Source organism: Peromyscus maniculatus, chromosome 21 (genome assembly GCF_049852395.1).
Source record: "Peromyscus maniculatus bairdii isolate BWxNUB_F1_BW_parent chromosome 21, HU_Pman_BW_mat_3.1, whole genome shotgun sequence".
In the NCBI taxonomy this organism is placed as follows: Eukaryota; Metazoa; Chordata; class Mammalia; order Rodentia; family Cricetidae; genus Peromyscus; species Peromyscus maniculatus.
This window is the reverse complement of record NC_134872.1, coordinates 13900427-13920514: the sequence shown is the minus strand read 5'-3', so window position 1 is coordinate 13920514 and position 20088 is coordinate 13900427. Positions and strand designations below refer to the sequence as shown.

General features: G+C 51.6%; 1 protein-coding gene across 1 annotated transcript in view; it reads left to right on the top strand.

Moving 5' to 3' along the window:
• Nucleotides 1–20088, top strand: part of Bcr (BCR activator of RhoGEF and GTPase) — a 128607-nt gene that overhangs the window by 78683 nt on the left and 29836 nt on the right. The window contains exons 6-10 of the mRNA XM_042266565.2: nt 3631–3691; nt 7446–7498; nt 9793–9933; nt 17388–17509; nt 18735–18903. Of these exons, the coding sequence (XP_042122499.2) occupies nt 3631–3691; nt 7446–7498; nt 9793–9933; nt 17388–17509; nt 18735–18903 (546 nt within the window). The remainder of the gene's footprint in view (nt 1–3630; nt 3692–7445; nt 7499–9792; nt 9934–17387; nt 17510–18734; nt 18904–20088) is intronic.

Sequence of the window (20088 nt, the reverse complement as noted above, 5' to 3'; positions counted from 1 at the left end):
GCTCTTACGAACTGTTCACTGTGTACTTTATCAAGAATATAAATGTATTTGATTCTGGTGTGGAGACTGAGAAGCCTGACGATCCTAACATGACAGGACAGAGCAAGCAGACTAGCTCAGTTGAGGTGTATCCTCATGGCCTCACCTAATCCTAACCACCTCTTAAAGATCCCAACTTCAAACACAGCATGTACGACAGGGTAAGTTTATGTTCCCAGCACATGGACTTTAGGAGGACACATTCGAACATCAGCAGCCACGTTCCCTGGGCACTCCCTTGTTTTGTCTGTCGTTATTATAATTCTAACCCTCTGACCTATCATGGGAGTCCTGTGTCTACTCCACAGTCTTGTCACTAGAGACCGAGAGGAAGTCATCAGCTTAGCCAGGGTTGCTGTCCATAGACCTCCACTGGAGGAAAGCTCCGGGCTGTATCGCCCTGGGTCTCAGGGTTGCTTGTCTCCCTGTTTGCATTTAACCTTGATGGAAGGAAGCCACAGGGTGTCGTGAGCCCCTGGGCCTTAAAAGAGCCCCCCTCGGGTACAGAGAACCTGAATAGGACACTTAGGGCTGGCACCCAAGTCAGGATTAGGGCCCGCTATCACCCTTGGGTCTCCATCTCTCTACTCTACACAAGGGCTCTTCTCCCTTCCCCATCATATCTCTGCAATGTCAGTGGCAGCCATGTGACATTTTTCTCGGGGGATTCTTGTCAATGTCAGCTCTGTACAGTTCCCCCTCCTCAGAGCTTTGACTGACTTCTCTATTCCATCACACAAGGGTTCTGGGAGGAAAGATATCCACGCAGAGAGGCAACATTAGAAAGGAAAATGTAGGGACCGGAAGGTGACTCATGGGTAAGAACACTTACTTTACGAGCATGGGACCCTGAGTTTAAAACCCTCGCACCTACGTAAAAGCAAGACATGGCCACATGTGCCTGTAATCCCAGGGTGAGAAGGCAGAGGCAGGAGCCTGCTGGCCAGGCAACCCAGCCAACTTCAAAGGGAGAAGCGTCATGTTCCGAGAGAGACCCTGCCTCAAGGGAATAAGGTGGTGAGTAATAGAGGAAGACACTCAACATTCTCTCCTGTGTTCTACTCGTGTAAGGGATGAGGTCAAGACCAGTTTGACGTCAACAGTAGTACTAGGGGGAAACACACACACACACACACACACACACACACACACTTTTACAAAGAAGAGAGGAAAAACTAAACACCCAAGATGAGTCAGGTTTCTCTTGCTGAGAGAAAACTTTTGACTATCGTACCTGATCTGTGTTCCAGGGACTTTGTACCATTTTATCATTTATCACACATCTGTGGCCTTGGCTCTGATCACCTCCCATGGTAACAGCTTGTGCTATATTACACTGTTCTTCCCAAGCCTACCAAGTGTCCTGTTCCCTGTCGGCCATATTTACCTCAGGTGTGCAGTCTGCTCCTTCCTCATCCTTCTTCATTAATGAACTACTTCCTATACCTTTATCAACTTCAGTGTTTGTACAGAATCCCAGGTGGCCCCGACAGATAAAAAGATTTGATTCTGGAAAAACAGACTGTAATGAAGTGGCAAAGTCTGAGTCCACCCAGACAGGATTCTACCCAAGGAGAAAGCTGTGGTGGGTTGCCACCCGGGAGGGCGTTCGCATGGTCCTACTGACCGCTGCAGTGGGAATCCGAACCAACACTGGGATGCAAGGAGCAGGCCTGTGGTGCTCTCTGAACCTTGGTTCTGGTTACATTTCTGCTGTTCCCTGTTTTTCAAAAATGCTTCAGAGAGATTGGAGCTGCCTGAAGAGAAGAAAGTTAAGTTCAAGGAAGAAGCAGCAGCCGTGTGGTTGTGAAGGGACTGGATCCTGGGGCTGTCAGTGCTCATGCGTGGAGCTCTCTGTAGGTTCATCCCCAAGTACAGGGCAGGTAGTGGACTTTTACCCTTCCCCAGGGCCGTTGTGAGAGATGTGTGAGGTGGTACCCAGTTAGACCAGAGATGCCCACCTGGCTTCTGTGGGGTTCTAGTTCTCCAGATGATAAATGAGAGCCAGATAAGAATGACTTTGGGAGTCAGGTGTGCGGAGGAAATGTGTGATTAAACTCAAGGCTCCCTGAGGCAGGACGCCTTGTACCTCAAACTGTCCGGGAGAATGTGGACTTTGGGCCGATCCCCTGATCCCATGAGTCTCCCCCTTCGCTTTCATGCCTCCTTCTACCCTTTGGGAGCTACTGAGTAAGATGTAGGTAGAAACAACCACTGCCAAGGCTGTTAACCTCTGAGGAAAAGTACTCAAGTAGCCATCAGGCGTTGGCCCTGATGAGCTAGGGAATACTAATACCATCTTCCAATCCCAAGACATTACTTGTAGCACAGAGGATTGGGAGAGTGATCCCAGGCCTAAGACATTACTTGTAGCATGGAGGATTGGGAGAGTGATCCCAGACCTAAGACATTACTTGTAGCATGGAGGATTGGGAGAGTGATCCCAGACCTAAGACATTACTTGTAGCACGGAGGATTGGGAGAGTGATCCCAGACCTAAGACATTACTTGTAGCACGGAGGATTGGGAGAGTGATCCCAGAGGCCCTTCCTGTTCCTACTCTGGTTATGCATTTTCTCAGGAGTTTAACGTCAGGATGCCTGGCAGCTGCCTCACAGGGAGGCGTTAAACGGTCACGTCTCCAGTAGCACCTCTGATCAAATGAGGCGTCTTTGATGTCATTCCATTAACAATCCTTGCTTTCAATCTTAGTGCCTCCTTTTATAATAAAGCAATTCATTGGCACAATTAGCGAGTATGCATGTGCATTTCCATTCACGAGACCGGCTGAAGGTAAAACATGATATCTCTCTGGTGGTGCCCCATCCCTACCCCCACTGCACTGGCCATCACCAAAGGTGAGTGAGGACTCATCTGAATGACCAGCTCCTTGAATGCTGTTAAACTGCCCTGTGCAGAATTCTCCATCTCAGAGGTCCTCATCTGTAGATGACTTTGTTCCAAAGGAGCATTTGGCAGGAGGATGGATTGTTACTGCATCCATACATAGGGACCAGGGATGTGGCTTAGGGCAGCCACGTGGGGCAGACACTCGGGACAAGGAATTTCTGACCCCTCAATGCCCGCACAGGGTGCTGAGGTTGAGAAACCTTGTCTTTAGGGAACATCTGGGGCCGTGGTTCTCAATATTGCTAATGCTGTGACCCTTTAATACATTTCCTCATGTAGTGGTGACCTCCCCCAACACCATAAAATTATTTTGGTTGCTACTTCATAACTGTAATTTTGCTGCTGCTGTGAATCATAATGTAAACATCTGTGTTTTCTGATGGTCTTAGGCAACCCCCCTGTACCCTCCCCACCCCACCTCCACCCTGCATGAAAAGGTCACTTGTCTTCCAGCAGGGTTGCGACCCACAGGTTGAGAACCACTCGTCCAGGGACACCTGTTGTGCTTATCTTGTTCACAGGCCATGGCTCAACCCGTGTTTTCATTGGGTGGCTCGGAGTGCCCCCTGACACTTGCTGTACATAGGGGGCTCTGTGGGGAGGAAAGATTAAGCTCTCTGTTCCAGCGCTGTCCAAGCTGCTTCTGCCATTCAGTGTTAACATGTGCTCTTCTCTCTGCAGAACCTGAGAGCCCGGAGTAACAAGGATGCCAAGGACTCCACCACCAAGAATTCTTTGGAAAGTGAGTTCTCTCTGCAGAGCATGCTCTGTGCTGTGGTGGTTGGTTGGTTTGTCTGTCTGTTTGTTTACTCTTTGCTCTTTGGGGGCCCGCCACCCAGCTCCCAAATTCTTACTTAAGAATGCCCAGCCTTAGCTTGGCTCTTTTCTTGCCAGCTTTTCTTAAATTACCCTGTCTGTCTTTTGCCTCTGGGCTTTTACCTTTCTGTATCCCCCCTTTTTTTTTGGTTTTTTCGAGACAGAGTTTCTCTGTGTAGCTTTGCGCCTTTCCTGGAGCTCACTTGGTAGCCCAGGCTGGCCTCGAACTCACAGAGATCCGCCTGCCTCTGCCTCCCGAGTGCTGGGATTAAAGGCGTGCGCCACCAACGCCCGGCCCCTTTTTTTACTTCTTACTCCGTGGCTGACTGTGTAGCTGGGTGACTGGCCCCTGGAGTTCTCCTCCTTCTCCTTTTTACACTCTTCTCTCTTCTCCTGTTTATTCTCTCTGCCTGCCAGCCCCGCCTGTCCTTTCTCCAGCCTTGCTATTGACCGTTCAGCTCGTTATTACACCAATTAGGTGTTTTAGACAGGCCCAGTAACACAGCTTCAGAGAGTTAAACAAATGCAACACACCTTTGCATCATTGAACAAATGTTCCACAGCGTAAACAAAGGTAACAACACATCTTCAACTACTTACTATTCCATACCACTGTGCCTTCGTGGTGGTGACCTCTTCCAGCAGAGGGAGTGCTGTTGGAAAGACAGACACAGGACACCTCATTGGATCATTGCTATCATCTTCTCGGTTCTAGACTTCAAGTAGTGAGAGTGAGGAGGAACGAAGGCCAGCCTGGGTCATGGCGGGGCAGAAGGGATAAGGTCACTGACCGTGACACCAGGAAAACATTGCAGGAGTTAGCAGGTACCACCATTTGCCAAGCTCCCTGTGAGGCCATGGGGAAAGGTGCTTGCGGCCATGCCTGATGACCTTGATCTACACGCTAGAAGGAGAGAGCCAATTCTCAAAAGTTACCCTACAAATGCCACATGCATACACCCGTGCCTGCTGTCCAGTGCATGTGCATGCATATGCACACACAAAGCTTATTAATCTATATCTTTAAAAAGGTATTAAAGAGGGGTGCTGGAGAGATGCCTTGGAGGTTAAGAGCACTGGCTGCTCTTCCAGAGGTCCTGAGTTAATCCCCAGCAACCACATGGTGGTTCACAACCATCTATGAGATCTGGTGCCCTCTTCTGGTATGCAGGCAATATGCAGGCAGGACACTGTATATGTAATAAATAAATAACTCTTTCTCAAAAAATTTCTCTCAAAAAAAAAAAAAAAGACATTAAGGGTCTGGAGAGATGGTTCAGCAGTTAAAAACCCTAACAGCTCTTTCAGAGGACCCAGGTTCAGTTCCCAGCACCCACCTACATGGCAGCTCACATAGACACAATATTAATCACATAATAAATATCACATACTAAAGTCTTACTGTAAAGACCAGCGAGGTGGCACACACCGATCATCTCAGCACTTGGGAGACATTTAGGAAAAACTTACATTTGAGGCTGGCCTGGAATACATACTGAGACCCTGTCTGAAAATAAATCTACACATTGCTGTGCCTGGTTCAGGGACATGCAGTAGTAGCCTGAGACACTGAGGAAGCTGAGGTGGAGGATTGCAAGTTTGGGGCCAGTCTGAGCAAGTGAGAGCCCCATTTTAAAATACTTCTTAAATTTTTTTTTTAAAGATTTCCTTATTTCTGTTTTATGTATATGAGTGTTTTGCCTAAATGTATGTATGTGTACCATATGTGCCTGGTACCGAGACCAGGAGAAGGCATTAGATACCTTGGAACTAGAGTTGCAGGCAAATGTCGGCTGGAAAGAGCAGCAAGTGCTCTTAACCACTGAGCCATCTCTCCAGGTCCCAAATACTAATACTACTGATTTTATCATTAGTTGTTGTTGTTGTTTTTATTAAATACTGTGTGTGTATGTCTCTATGTGGGTCTGTGCACATGAGTGTGGTTTTGTCCATGGAGGCCAAGAGGCAGTGAATTCCCCTGGAGCTGGAGTTACAGGTGGTTGTGGGTGCTGGGATCTAAACTTGGATCCTCTGGAAGAACAAGAAAGGTACTTAACAACTGAGCCCTTCTCCAGTCCCCCAAAATACTTTAAAAATTGTCTTATTTTAAGTGTGTGTGTGTGTGTTGGGGGAGGAGACTATGCATATTGCGTCCCCTGAAGCTGGAGTTACAGGTGCCTGTGAGCTTCCTAACGTGGGTCCTCTGGAAGAGCAGCATGCACTCTTAAGTGCTGGGCCATCCCTCCGGTCCTCTTAAAATACCTTTTAAGAATATCATCACGTTGTCTCCATTGGCCCTGAAAGGATTGTATTTTCTCTTCTTTTGTAAGTATTAGTCTAGTTTCTGCTGCTGCAACTGAGTAGCACCACTGAGTTCTTTATTTCATTGGTTTTTGAGACAGGGTTTCACACTGTAGTCCAGACTTGCCTGGAACTCACTGCTCTCTTCCTGACTCAGCCTCCCAGATGATGGAATTACTAATAAGAGCTGCCACGCATGACTTAACTGAGCACTCTGTGGAGAATAAAGGCTTCTTAGCATACACAGTGCCTGTGCTCAATCTCAAGTAATACACACAAGCACACACAGCCTAAAGGGTGAGAAGTTCAAGGTCAGTCGTTGCATCCAGTAAGGGCGCTCTTGCCAGTGGGGCCACACAGCACACAGCAAGGCAAACAAGTATCCAAAAGAGATAGTTCAGATGAATGGCAAAGCTACTTCCTTGATAATCCATGAATAGATGAATTCATTCGTGGGGGCAGAGCCCAGTCATGTTTCAAAGGAAAAACATATCAACTATGGATAGCAGAGAATAAGGCAAGGGCATCATCACATAAAGTGCCTGAGTGGAATGCAGGTAGGCAGGCAGGCAAGCGATGAATCCTGAGACCATGTGTCTGTACTAATCAAAAAGTAGTAAGTTGCTTCTTGCTTGGATTGTTGGGCTGGTGTGAACAGTCAGGCTGGTGTGAACAGGAAGGGTTAGGCTGGTGTGAACAGGGGGGGTTAGGCTGGTGTGAACAGTTATATTCACTCATAAGGAGCAGTGAATGTAGTTTCATTCCCCAGAGCTCACCCCTTAGCCCTTCTGAGGCTGAATTTTCCCTGTGTATAAAATAGAGACAGCAGTGTATGTCCTGAAGCCGTCATGGAACTCACGTAAAGACATGTACTTGGCATATGTTATGAAGACCTTGAGTGTTTGTGCTCATGTGAACCATGTTCATCACTGTGTGGGAAAAGCAAAGATGGCCAGGGCTAGCCTTGGTGTCCCCAAATGAGCTCCCATCCCAGAGCACCCACAAGATCTAGAGCTGTATTTTGCACCCCACTTGGCTTTTGCCATTCTCGGATCCAGGTCTCTCAAGCTTGTCCAGCCATGGACTTTGAGAGCCACATCCTGGTCTGCTCCAGGGTAGGATCGGGGCCCTCGCCAACCTCCTGGACAATCCCAGTCAGCAGCACATCCATACTGAGCCTTTCCAGTGGCTCGGGCCCGAGCAGCAGCCCTGAACTTAAAGCTGGTAGCATGGCCGACAGATACCCTAAGTTTGCCCTCATGGCCCTGCAAAGGGGAGGGAGGGCTTCCCTTCCCCTTGGCCTGGCAGCACCAGTGGGTAGACAAGCATGTTGTTTTCTCCAAGTGTGGTCATGTCTCACCCTGCCAATCTTTCCACAGATCTGCTCTACAAGCCTGTGGACCGGGTGACAAGGAGCACGCTAGTCCTTCACGTGAGTCCCATCATAGAAGCGTGACAACTGCCTCCCCCCTCTCCCTGTCCTCAGGCCAGCTAGGGAAGGCCTCTTCGCTTAGGTCTCCCATCCCGAGGTTAATGCTGCTCTTTGGCCCGCCTCTCACCTGCACCCAGCAGTCCCATTGCCACACGCTGTTGTGGAGAAGTCAGGACCTCCCTGGAGGCTTCTGGGTGCTCCCACTGGGACAGACAGGGAAGGAGCGTCCTGTCCCACGTGGACAGAGAGGTCTGTAAGTGGGAACATTCTCTGGCAGTGAAGTGTGTGAGCTGAGGTTCCATGGAAAACAGGCAGGGCTGGGGGAGTGGGCCGGTGTTGCAACGGGAAACCCACTACCAGGAGGTTTCCCTATGCTGAGAAACAAAAGCAGAAAACAGAAACAACTCCAGTCTTGCTGCCCAGGGAAACCCTGTTAATAATACCATGCATGCTTACAAATTCCAGTCACGTATTTTTTTTTTAAATGTACAACCAATGCACAAGAATTTTATGATGTTTTCTTTTCTTGTTCCCCCTCCCACTAAGGAGTCCCCACTAGAGGGTCTGTTGCGTGTGAGCTAACACGTGTGAACATCTTTGTTAGTTACTCAGAAGGTGGCGTCCTCCACGTGTTCACACCACTTCGGTCCTTTTATTTCTGTCTGTGGGTACTTTGTCTGCATGTACATCTGCACACCAGAAAGGGGCATCAGAGAGTTGTGAGCTGCCATGTGGGTGCTGGGAACTGAACTCGGGACCTTCGGAAGAGCAGTGAGCACTCCTAACCCCCGAGCCATCTCTCTAGGTCCTACCTTTTCCCTTTTAATAACGTATATGGAGATGATTATTTCATTTTGGTCTGGGCAGCTTTGTCTCATTTTTTTTTTTTAAGCTATGGAATATTCCGTTGTGCGGCAGGGTTTTGCTCTGTAGCCTAAGCTGACCTTGAACTCATGGTTCTTCTGCCTCAGCCTCCCAAGTGCTGGGATTACAGGCATATGCTACCATACTCACCTTTATTATTCTTTTATCATGCTCTGATTGCAGTTTTGGATGGGGCTGGAGAGATGGCTCAGCAGTTAAGAGTGTGTACTGCTCTTCTGGAGGGCTTTAAGTTTGGTTTTCAGTATCCACATCAGGTGATTCACAGTCACCTATAACTCCAGTTCCAGGGGGATGGTACCTCTGAGCTCTGTGGGCAGGAGCTGTCAAGGTGACAGATCTTGAAGCCTCCAGTTACATCCACAGTCAAGAGCAGAGATGGGATGAATGTGTGTGCTGTACAAAGTTGGCTTTCCCCACTCTTACACAATTCATAATGCCCTGACTAGGGAGTGGTACCACCCACCGTGGGTAGATCTTCCCACCTAAATTAATATGTTCAAGATAATTCCTTATGGGTATGCCTACAAACCATCCTGTTCTAGACAACTCCTCATTAAGGCTTTCTTTCTAGATGACTCTAGAATTGTGAAGTAGTAACAGTTCAGAGGTTCTGTCCAGGTGGCCCATCCATTTGACTCTCTTGAGATATTGCCACCTGCCTATGACTGTGATTGGTCCAGATCAGGCACATGTATAATGAAGTACCCTGGGAGAGAAAACCAGAGCCTCCTGGGAGTGGGGGGTGGACCTACTCATCTCTCCATGTCTTCTTTGTAGCGGGGATTAGGAGTTGAAAGGGTTTTGTTTCTGAATCAGGGAGCTAGCTGTTCACCATGGGCAGGAACAATTTGCCCTTGTGGTAAATAAATCATTAATACTCCTGTCTGGGTAGGAAGAAAGGCTGAGCCTCTCATCTGAAGGAAGGGGAGCCTGGAGGACCCAGGGCTTTCTCCTGACCTTGTATAAGCCAGGGGTTCTGGGCCATGATCAGTTCTGCCCTTAAGGAGCCAGCATCAATGACCAAAGACGTTTTGGTCCTCACAGATGAAGATGAGAGAATGTTTACAGCCATCTAGTGCATGCAGAGGCCAGCAGTGGTGCTAAACGCCCTGAGCTGTACAGAAACAGCCCTTTTCTTTCCACTATAACAAAGAGTTTGGCCCCAAATGTTAATTATAGCAAGAACAGAAACCCTGCCCTAGGTCTTTATAGTGGAAGCCCCCCACCCTTACCGGGTTTTCCGGGCATGCCATGGGACCAGGGCTTCTTCTGGAATGGAGTTCACCCAAGCGCTCTGAGAGCAGGGGGCCTGCAGCTCTGAACCGCAGCCAGTGTGTGCGCGCGGTTTTCACACGGTGGTCTGTGCCGATCCCGTCCTGACTAACTCTCGTCTTCCCACCCGGGGCCAGGACTTGCTAAAGCACACTCCAGCCAGCCATCCCGACCATTCCCTGCTGCAGGACGCCCTCCGCATCTCCCAGAACTTCCTGTCCAGCATCAATGAGGAGATCACACCCCGTCGGCAGTCCATGACGGTGAAAAAGGGAGAGGTGAGCGTTGGCTGAGCGCGGCACCCTCGACCTCAGGCACAGAGAGCCCCTTGCCGGTCCTTAGCGGGTGGCTCAGCACAGCACAGGACACGTGTGGTCCTTGGGGAATCCGTGACTCTGCCAGGTACAGCCGGGCATCTGGGTCAAGTCAAAAGGGTGACCTTGTACTGCCATAGCCACATCAGCCTCTGTCACTGTCCCTCACTCAGCCACCTCTTTTTTTTCCTTTTCTCTCATTGTTTTCCTCATACGCCACCCGAAGCAGCGGCAAGCAGAGGATAGCATTTTGTTTGCCTAGACCTGCCACCATCTCCTGGTGTTCTTTTCTTGGAAAACGGCTAACACCACCAGATTTAAGGGTTTACTTACATGTCGGACAAAGAGAAGGAGCCACAGGTTGGGGGGACCCGAGTCTGGCTAACGAAGTCGGTATCTTCAGAGCGTCTCTTGCTCCCTGTGGCAGCCACTAATGGTGATTCTGTGTCTGTGTATCACCAGTAAGCAGCCCTTGGCCTGTGCGCCTAGCTGCTTCTGACCCTTTGAAGGAGGAGCCCCGCACGTTAACGAGGCAGGTACCTTTTCGCTTGGATGGAATCTGGTGAGGACAGAGAGGCAGGGCAGGGACCTGGAATCTAGCGCGAGCATCCTTTGTCAGAAGTGGTGTTAGAGTTAAGGGACCTGTCCTATGGTCTCTGGAGTCTGTGCAGAGACAGGAGTTGTCAGGCCTAGGCAGGACATGGAAAGGTCATGCCATTGACGGCAGGTGCTTGGGGACTTTTCTTTTCCTTCCTCAGTATAGTGACAGGTGGGCTGCTCTTGGCTCCCACCCCCCATGTGCTTCCCTGGGAAGAGCTGGTCTACACGTTGGGTTGAAAGTACTCACTCAGCCACAGTCTAATTGGGCTAATGAGTGAGGTGCCTGGGCACATTTCTCTTGGTGGGACTGACCCAGGAGGAGTCAGGGAAATAGGAGGGAACTATCCTTCAGTTCCATTCACCGGACCTGTCCAGGCTCTGGAATAAAGCCAACTCAGGCTCCGTCCCAGTATCCTGAGGGCCTGCCCCGGAGCATCCCACCACTCACAGCTTCTCCCTTCTAGACCCAGGCTTGGTCTCTACAGTGGGATCGGGACATAACTCACCTCCCTGGGCCCCTGGGCCTCCAAGTGATGCGATTGTTGGAAAAGGCAGTAAATGACAGCACCCGGGCCCTGTGTGTCCACTCTTCCGTTATCGTTAAGTCCATTGAAGACGGAAGTGGTGGGACCCTGGCTTCACTAGGAAAAGTGTTGAGTGGCGCAGTTTCCCACCTTCCTAGGGGAGCCAGGAAGCAGGTCTGAAGCGACATGGGGCCTTGCACCTGGTTCTCACTTTAGGCCACTGGGTAAGGGCAAAGCCTGTGCTTCCCATCAGCAGTCACTGTTTCTAACTTGGCCTTGGGTCTGTATCCGCCATGATCTCATGTATCGATTGGATGCCTGCTGACGTCACCCACCCCACATGGCGCTTCTCTTCTTTCTCTTTTGCCGGCGGCTGTTCTGTTTCTGAGAGAGCTTGGCCCGAGAAGCAAGCATTTGAACCCCTTTTCCCTTGGCCCTGAATACGGGGCCAAGTTCACGCATGTATCCCTGCCCGCTGTCTAGGATCCTTTAAAAGACGTATTGAGCATTCAAATCAGCTGCCTTCGGGACTGAGGATGTGATGTCACCTGGAAGTTAGCAGCTAAGTCCCTATTCCCGCATCTGTCCATAGGTCCGTAGTGTTTAGGGCAGAGTGCTTTAGGAAGGCCGGAGACTCCCTGCAGAGGACTCAGCCGGGGCTACCTCAGCTCCTTACAGGCTCTGCCGGTTTGCAGTCCTGACTTACACCCCTTTCATCCAGCACTGTCCATCAGCACCTCAGGGCTGATTAAGCCAGGATGACAGGCAGGTGCCTCTACTTGTGCCCTGTGGTCCCCAGACATGTCGGGTCCTCAGCATCCTCCTCAGTATCTTTCCATCATCGACACGGTGCTTGACGCTGCAGAAGAGGTGCTAGAGGGCAACCTTCCAACCCCGCGCCGATCCTCACCCACTGCTTGCCTGTGGACCTGACCTGGGCCCCCTTCCCCATGGAGCGTTTGCGTTCTCTAAGGACAGTGACCCCTCCACTGGGCGGTGGTGAAGCTGAAAGTGATCTCTCCTACAGACAGTATGAAACAGAGGTGGTGACATGGAGAAGCCTTCTGTGAGCGACACCCTTCATGTCACCATCCAGGAAAGACCCTATAAGTTTCCCAGCGTGGTGAGCCGGGGCCTTGTGGAGAGACCCAACTGTGAGCCGTGGGTAGCACCTGATCTCCAGTACGTCTGCTGGGAGCTCTTTATGCTTTTCAGCCAAGTCTCCTGACTCCAGGGCTGGCCCTTTTTTGGAAGTGTCTGGGCAGCGTTAAGAGGTGGTTTCCAAACTGGACAGTGGCCAGCAGCTGCCCTGGCAGGCCAGAATCCTCACCCAAACACACCAGGAGCTACCCAGCGTGAGGAGTGAGGGCTTGAGATCTCGGCTTTTGGACCAAAGGGTCTTGCAGACACATCCGTCCAGGCCCTAGTCCTGTGAGCTGGTGGGTGGGTGTGCACTTGTTTGGCCAAATTAACTTCACAGTTAGGTAACTAGGTCCCTGCTGCTCCATGATTTCCTCCAAGCGGTTGTTGCCTGTCTGCTTTGAGCTCTAGCAGCTTAGGGCTTGCAAGAGTAGCTGATGAGTCCAGTATTCTCCCTGGGCTTCTAGCGGCCCCTTGTGGAGGAAGGCAGGCAGTGGCTTCTGAAGGAGCTGTAAGAAGGAATCGTGCCGGAGGACTAGGGCTAGGGAAGGCTGAGAGGCAGTGGGGCTCAGACAGAACACTAGGCTTTCCTGCTGGTGATTAAAAAGAGTGGGGGACTAAGGATATACCTCACTGGTAGAGCCTATCATGCTTGAAACCCTGGGCTCCATTCTGTGCACACACACACCCAGTCGTGGAATCACCAGAGCTGGACAAGTCAAACCCATTTGCAGCTGGTGTGGAGAGGGTGGTGAGCAGAGGTGAGGGCAGGATGAGGCCCCCAACTCCACCAGCACTTGAGTAGTGGGGCAGTGCTTGCTTGGTGTCATGATGAGGATGGGCAGGGACCGCAGAGCCCACAGACCATGCAGGAGGCTCAGAACTGTAAGTATAGAACAATATCAGAATATAGATACGAGAGCCCTGAATTCGCTCCTCAGTACCCATAAAAGCCCAATAGCTCCTGTGAGGCTCCGTGGGTATTGCTGTTTTCATTTAATCCTCAAAAAAGAAAAAAGAAAAAAATGCCACTGAACAGGTCTTTTCCCTCTCGTTTTAACTTTTTATATCTGTAACACTGGCGTGGAACCCAGGGCCTTGTACATGCTAGGCAAGCATTTTGTCGCTGGACTGTAGTTCAACCCCCTCCCTACCCCACATCTGAGTTTTAAAGAAACAGAAACCAAGTCAACAAGCTGTGTCAAGGAGAAAGACAGTGTAAGCGTTAACCCCATAACAACGTGCTTCTGCATTTGGTCTTCCCCAAGGAGGTCCTGGATGGGCTGGTGCCATCCAAGCGATGCCAGGAGACAGGCAGTGAGAGTGGAGGAGACCCTGGATCTCTTCTCTCCAGGATGCCTGGCCATGTTGGGTACTTAAGAAGGCCCTTCCAGCTGGTATTTCCTACCTGAACGTAGAGGACCAACCAGAGAGTGCCCCCCACCAAACCATACACACATATCTTCCTCCACTGCTCTGCCCCACAATATGGGGACAGAGACACCCACACAGGGACTCCTGCCAGCACACAGGACACGCACATATGGAGAAACCAGGACTTACACACCAGCAGCCGCACACGAGAACATACACACATCCCAGGACCTCTCCCCCTGTCCTCTTGTACACGCTCTGGCCATTTCAGCAAACGTCCTTCTCTGAGCTACAGACTCTTTAGACCTGGGTCAGCAAGGTCCTGGGCTGTCTACCCTTCAGCTCTGTCTTGGGGCAGGGGTGGGGCGGGGTGGGCTGCACTGGGTGAGACTTTGAGTCAACAGTTCGTCCTGGCTGCCTGACCTCATTTAATTTTTTTTAGCACCCTGTTGATGCTGTTAGCAGAGGTGGCTCAGCCTTGACCTTGCCTGTGTACCCTGGAGAATGGGGGCAGGCTGGATGGGAAGGCATGGCTGAGCACCCTGTGCGCCCGGGGCCTGTAACCAGGCTGACGAGCACTTCTGAGCAAGGTGTCCCCTGGGCAGACTGAAGCTGTGCAAGAGTCTGAAGTCACTGATGCCATGTGAGCTGGCCCAGCCAGACTGACCAGGCTGGCCAGAGCCTGCACAGGAGCCAGGCTTCCAGGAAGGGAATGGGGGAGGCAACAGAGGAGTTGGATTTGCAGTGGAGACTTCTTAGCAAGGTTACTGTTAGGTCTCCGTTGTCCATTCGCCTCAGTATTTCCTTATCGTAGATTCCTCCCTGCATTATCTCACCCCTCCCCCCCCCAACCTGGAGCTGTTTCCCAGCGGGAGGTGATGGAGGATGGAAGAAGTGAGACTATCTTAGCCCCTCTCCACACGATAGAGCTTCTAGCTGGGCTCAGAGCAGAGTTGAGCCCAGGCCTGGCCAACCTCCTGAGCCATGGAGGAGGCATCTGCCCAGAAGTCCTAGCGATCTTAACTATAAAGCAGGGCAAGACTGCCAGCCTTGAGACTCTGCCCTCCGGGCCTAGGACAGTCCTCATCCTGTGGGACTGGGCCTGCCCTCCCTCTGCCCACGGCTGCCTTCACCCACGGACCCTTCCTTCTCTGATTCCAGACCTCCCTTCCTGGATGGGCTCTTGTTAGGTGTGGGACCTCACCTGTTGTCCCAAGGCTAGGAGGCCCTCCTCCCTGGCTGTTGGATGCTCTGTTTGGGTGGAGCTGACCCCGCCCTGGGGCCCAGAAGTCAGATCCCATGCTGTTTTGCACAAGGACGGCTCTGATGTCCCAGTCAGTGACTTAACACACTCCTGGAAGAGCTCTCATAGTCTGAGGGCCGGGGGTGGTGGGGCTGGCTGGGAAGTGATGAAGCCCCACCCACCTACTCCCACCCCACCCCCCTCACCCTCCCATCCCCCACCCCCCACCCCGTGACAAAGCTGGAGAGGGGGTTAAGTAACTGCTGTGATATCAAAAGTACTTGCGACGACCAGGCTGAATCTGCCTCTTGGAACCTCTTAAGCCTGCATGAGATTGGAAGGGCATTCAGTGCCAGGGGGCTCTTGTCTGAACACTACTGGCCTACCGCGTCTAGGCTGGGCTTAGAGTGCCTTCTGCTGGCTATTGCAAGACGTTCCGTTACTCCGTGTAGAGAAGACTGCCACCTTGTGGTCTGGGGACCCGCTTCTGTGTCCTTATTGAGGAAGCAGTCACGTAGTCATTCCCTGCAGACTTTGGTGTCCCAGCACCCTCCCTTATCCCTGCCACAGACCTAGCAATATGTATACCCAGTCTCTAGAACCTGCCCTCCAGTCCCACACTGCCATTTCTTAAGACGTATGCACTGCTGGGCTCCGGAGATGGCTCACCTGTTAAAAGGCTAGGCTCACAACCCAAAAGACAAATGTATATACACGGTTCCTTGAATCTTACGGCTACCATCACCCAGAAAGCCTTCTTCTGCCTTGTGGAGATGTATGTGAGATTCATGATCTTAGCATGTTGGTGGCCGTATGGACACCAGCCTGTATAAAATAACTGACTGTCCTGTGCTGGCAATCAGCTGGCCGTCATGAGCTGAGCTGCCTGTGATACTGATGTGTGGCCCTCCAGGGGATGTCGGGGGCCTGTCCAGGATGCACACACCAGAATCTACCTCCTATCCCTACAGAGCATGGGAAGTAGAGTTTATGGAGGTGCAGCCTCTAGTCCACTGTGATGAGGGCAGGGAGCATCCCTGCTTCTCGGGGTGGGGAGGCAACCATACCTCAGGCTGGGGGAGAGAGTGGGTTTTCGTGTTGCACTTTGTTGTGTACATCTGACCTACAGATCCTTCCCAGACAGTGTGGAGAGCAATCACCCCTCCAAAAAGCCTCCCTAAAGCCTGGTGCTCTCCCAAGGCTAATGAGTACCCCCCTCCCCACCAATGAATGCTCCTCCCAGGCCAATGAGTGCTCCCTTGAGCCAACAAGTACTTCCTCCAGGCCGAGTACTCCCCCCAGGCCAATGAGTACTCCCCTCAGGCCAATGAGTGCTCCCCCCAGGCCAATGAGTGCTCCCCCCAGCCAATGAGCACTCTCCCCAGGCCAATGAGTGCTCTCCCCAGGCCAATGAGTGCTCCCCCCAGCCAATGAGTGCTCCCCCCAGGCCAACGAGTATTCCTTCCCAGGCCAATGAGCACTCTCTCCAGGCCAATGAGTGCTCTCCCCAGGCCAGTGAGTGCTCCCCCGGCCAAAGAGTGCTCCCCCAGCCAATGAGTACTCTCCCCAGGCCAATGAGCGCTCCCCCCAGGCCAGTGAGTGTACATACCACTTGCTTGCAATGCTGCCTTGGGATGGCCTTTCCAGGACCATTCTCTTATCTTTGAATTGGGCATGGGGGTGGCTCACAGTAGCAGTACCCCAACCTATCTCTGTCCTCTGCATGGCACATCACCTGACCCACATGAGGTGTCTGGCATTGTTTGAATAAACTAATGACTTGCCTTACTGTGCCTGCTTAGCAACTTCTTGAGTTGGACAAGTGAGGTGGACTGTCCCTTGACTCTCAGGTGGACTGTTGAGACACAGAAGGCTTGGAGCCTGTGGGAGACTCTCTTCATATCCTTTTCTTTGTTCTAGGCCCTGCCCACCCAGGTCACACGTCCTGTGCTGTCCACCTCTTCTCTCTGTTGGCCTTGTTCGTAGTCATTAGAGTCTGGGGAAGGGCCAGAGGTGGGGTCCAGACGTAGGTCATGGCTTCCTGAAGCCTTCGGCCTTAGACCCGGCCCATATCCCCAGCACTGTTCTTCTCAAAGACTTCCTGGGCCCGTCTTCTCCCTATGGATAGGCTGCCCGGTCAGTCCCTGGAGTACTGTGCCTGTGCCTGAGAACAGCCACTCAACAGGGACACCCCTTCTGTGTGGCTGACCTCCGGCCAGCACCTCAGAGAGGCACTGGTCACCCCAAACTGATGTCCACCTCTGCGCCATTCTCTGGTGTTCTTCTATGGGCCGAGCGTCTAGGTGGGACTCAGAGTACTTGGCTGAACCAACGAGATGCCATGGCAGCCCCACCTGTTAGCAGGCAAGGAAGATGAATAGAACATGTTGGAAGCCAATGTGGAGAGAGTGAAAGTCCCCAAAGGAAAGAGGTTTCTAGATAGTCTCCTCCTCCTGCTGAGCCCAGAGACCCCGGTGCCCTAGCTCCCCGCCACACCCATCACCCTGACTTCCGGCCTGTCCACACTGTGCCCACAGCACCGGCAGCTGCTGAAGGACAGCTTCATGGTGGAGCTGGTGGAGGGGGCCCGCAAGCTGCGCCACATCTTTCTGTTCACCGACCTGCTCCTCTGCACCAAGCTGAAGAAGCAAAGTGGAGGGTGAGTGACGTTGGCCGTGCCCTGGCCACAATGCTTTGGGAGGGTGGGTTTCCGACATCTTCCTATTCACCGACCTGCTCCTTTGCACCAAGCTCAAGAAGCAAAGTGGGGTGGGGGGGTGGGGGAGGATGAGTGACCTTGGCTGTGTCCTCACCACAGTGCTTTGGGAGGGTGGGTTTCTGACAGACAGGGATAACAATGTAGCCAGACCCCCGCCCCCCCACTCCTTACATTGTTTCCATCTGGATATGAATCAAGCACAAAGTCAGGGTTGTCACTAACCATCTGGAGGTGTCTCAGGGCAGGACAGTGACATGTCTTCGCCTTCTGTAATGGGGGGCAGACAAGGTTATGACTCCTATTGTTGGGGGAAGGTCTCATCATAAACCATCCAAGAGTGAGCGTCCAGGGCTATGGGGGTGAGCCAGGAACCTTCCCCTGTCAGCAGCCAGTCACTGGGTAGGTGGTAGCTGTACTTGTCTTGCCAAGCTGTGATGCCTTCTAAGTTTTATACACACTACCACCATCAGTGAATTACCCAAAATACACACACATATACCAGCACCACCAGTGAATTGTCCAAAATACATACACACATCACCACCACCACCATCACCAGTGAATTGTCCAAAATACATACACACATTACCACCACCACCACCAGTGAATTTTCCAAAATACGTACACACGTCACCACCGCCACCAGTGAATTGCCCAAAACACACACACACATACACCCCACCACCACCACCACCACCACCACCACCACCACCACCACCACCACCAGTGAATTGCCCAAAATACATACATACATACACACACACACCACCACCACCACCACCAGAGATTTGCCCAGGATACACCAGGTTGGAATGGAGTCAAGAGGTCATGTTAGAACAGACGTAAACCCAGTGGGGTCTCCTTACACATTTCCACTGACTTTGTACAAATGAACTTAATGATTCACTCAGAAGTGGGGCCTCCACTCCCTGTCTGTCAAGTGAAGGGATTATGACAGGTAGATCGCAGCCTCTCTATGCTCTGAACTTCAGTCCTGCCCTGTCCATAACCAGGGCTGGCGGTGTCTCCTGCCAACCTCCACCTAGCCTGTTACATGGTGCACAGTGTGAAGTCGGGTGAACGGCCCAGCTGCAGACCTATGGCTCTCTGATTCCCAGAAGCAAAGGAAAGTAGTTGGTCTGCTAATGTCCTCTTCCCTCTCCAGCAAAACCCAGCAATATGACTGTAAATGGTACATTCCGCTCACGGACCTCAGCTTCCAGATGGTGGATGAATTGGAGGCAGTACCCAACATCCCTCTGGTGCCAGATGAGGAACTGGATGCCTTGAAGATCAAAATCTCCCAAATCAAGAGTGACATCCAACGAGAGAAGGTGCGACCTATTGGGAGAGCTCAGGCCAGGTTCTGGGTAGCCCGAGTACATGTGCAAGCCAAGCAGGTGCCTTCTCGGTCTTGGCCAGGCATCTGTTCCGGGATCTGCTGGGACCCTTGAGAGTTCTCAGCTCCTAGAGTGCTGGGCATCTGGTTGTAGCTGGACTCAGGTTGTCTTAAGAAGCCTCCAACTAAATTTGAGTTCTCATACCAAAGTCACTAGCAACCCAGCCCCAGTGGGAAATGAGGCATACTGGCACTGGTGTTCTCAGAGTGTCTATTATGGGATACTTACCCCGTCTGTAAAACTGCTTGACGTCCACTTACCTGACTTGTGATCAGCGACCCTCGCACAGAAGGTTCGTGTGCACTCGCCGGTCCCCTGTGACTCCTTTCTGATCCATGTCCAATTGAGTCCTGCGTGGCCATCCCTGGAATGTGAAGAGCCCAGCCTTGTACCTACCTTTTCCTGTCTTCTCATTCTCTCCCCTACGCCATCCTTGCCTGGCATCCCGAGAAAATCTGGCCTCGGGTAGCCTCTGATTCTTCTCATGGAAGGTGTAAATGTAATGTCCTACCACGTAGAAAACAAGCCGGGAGATTGTTACTCTCAGATCCTGGGCAAGAAAGGCACACAAGAGTGGGAGGACCACTTTCCCACCAAGGAGAAATGAAAAGTCGGGCAGAGAAAGAGTGTATACCTGGGACAACTAAGCGCATTCTTTTGCTTGTTAAGAGACAAGGTCTTGGCTGGGTTGTCCAAGCTGATGTCCTGGGCCTAAGCAATCCTCCTACCCTAGCCTTTTCCATATGTAGAACAGCCCCTAACTGGTGCTCAGGCAGCATCCATGTGGTACTGAGGCAGGGAGACATGCATAATGGGAGGGGCATGTCCTATTTAGGCTGGAGAGGACTCAGGGCAGTCTAGGATGTGGGGATGGAGAGGATGGCCCCTCTAGCTGCCTTGGATTGCAGTCCCCTGAATTCTTTTCTGGAGAACTTTTAGAAGGTGTAAAGAGTGGGTGTGGATCCCTTGAGTCTAGGGTTAATCCAGACCAGAGGGTGGGGAGGGTCTGGTATTAGCCACAAACAAGATATATCATCAGAAATCAGGCCTCAGCTCAAGGACAACCCCTGGATCCCTGGTGAAGCAGATACAGCAGGATGGGGGTCCTCTTCAGCCGGT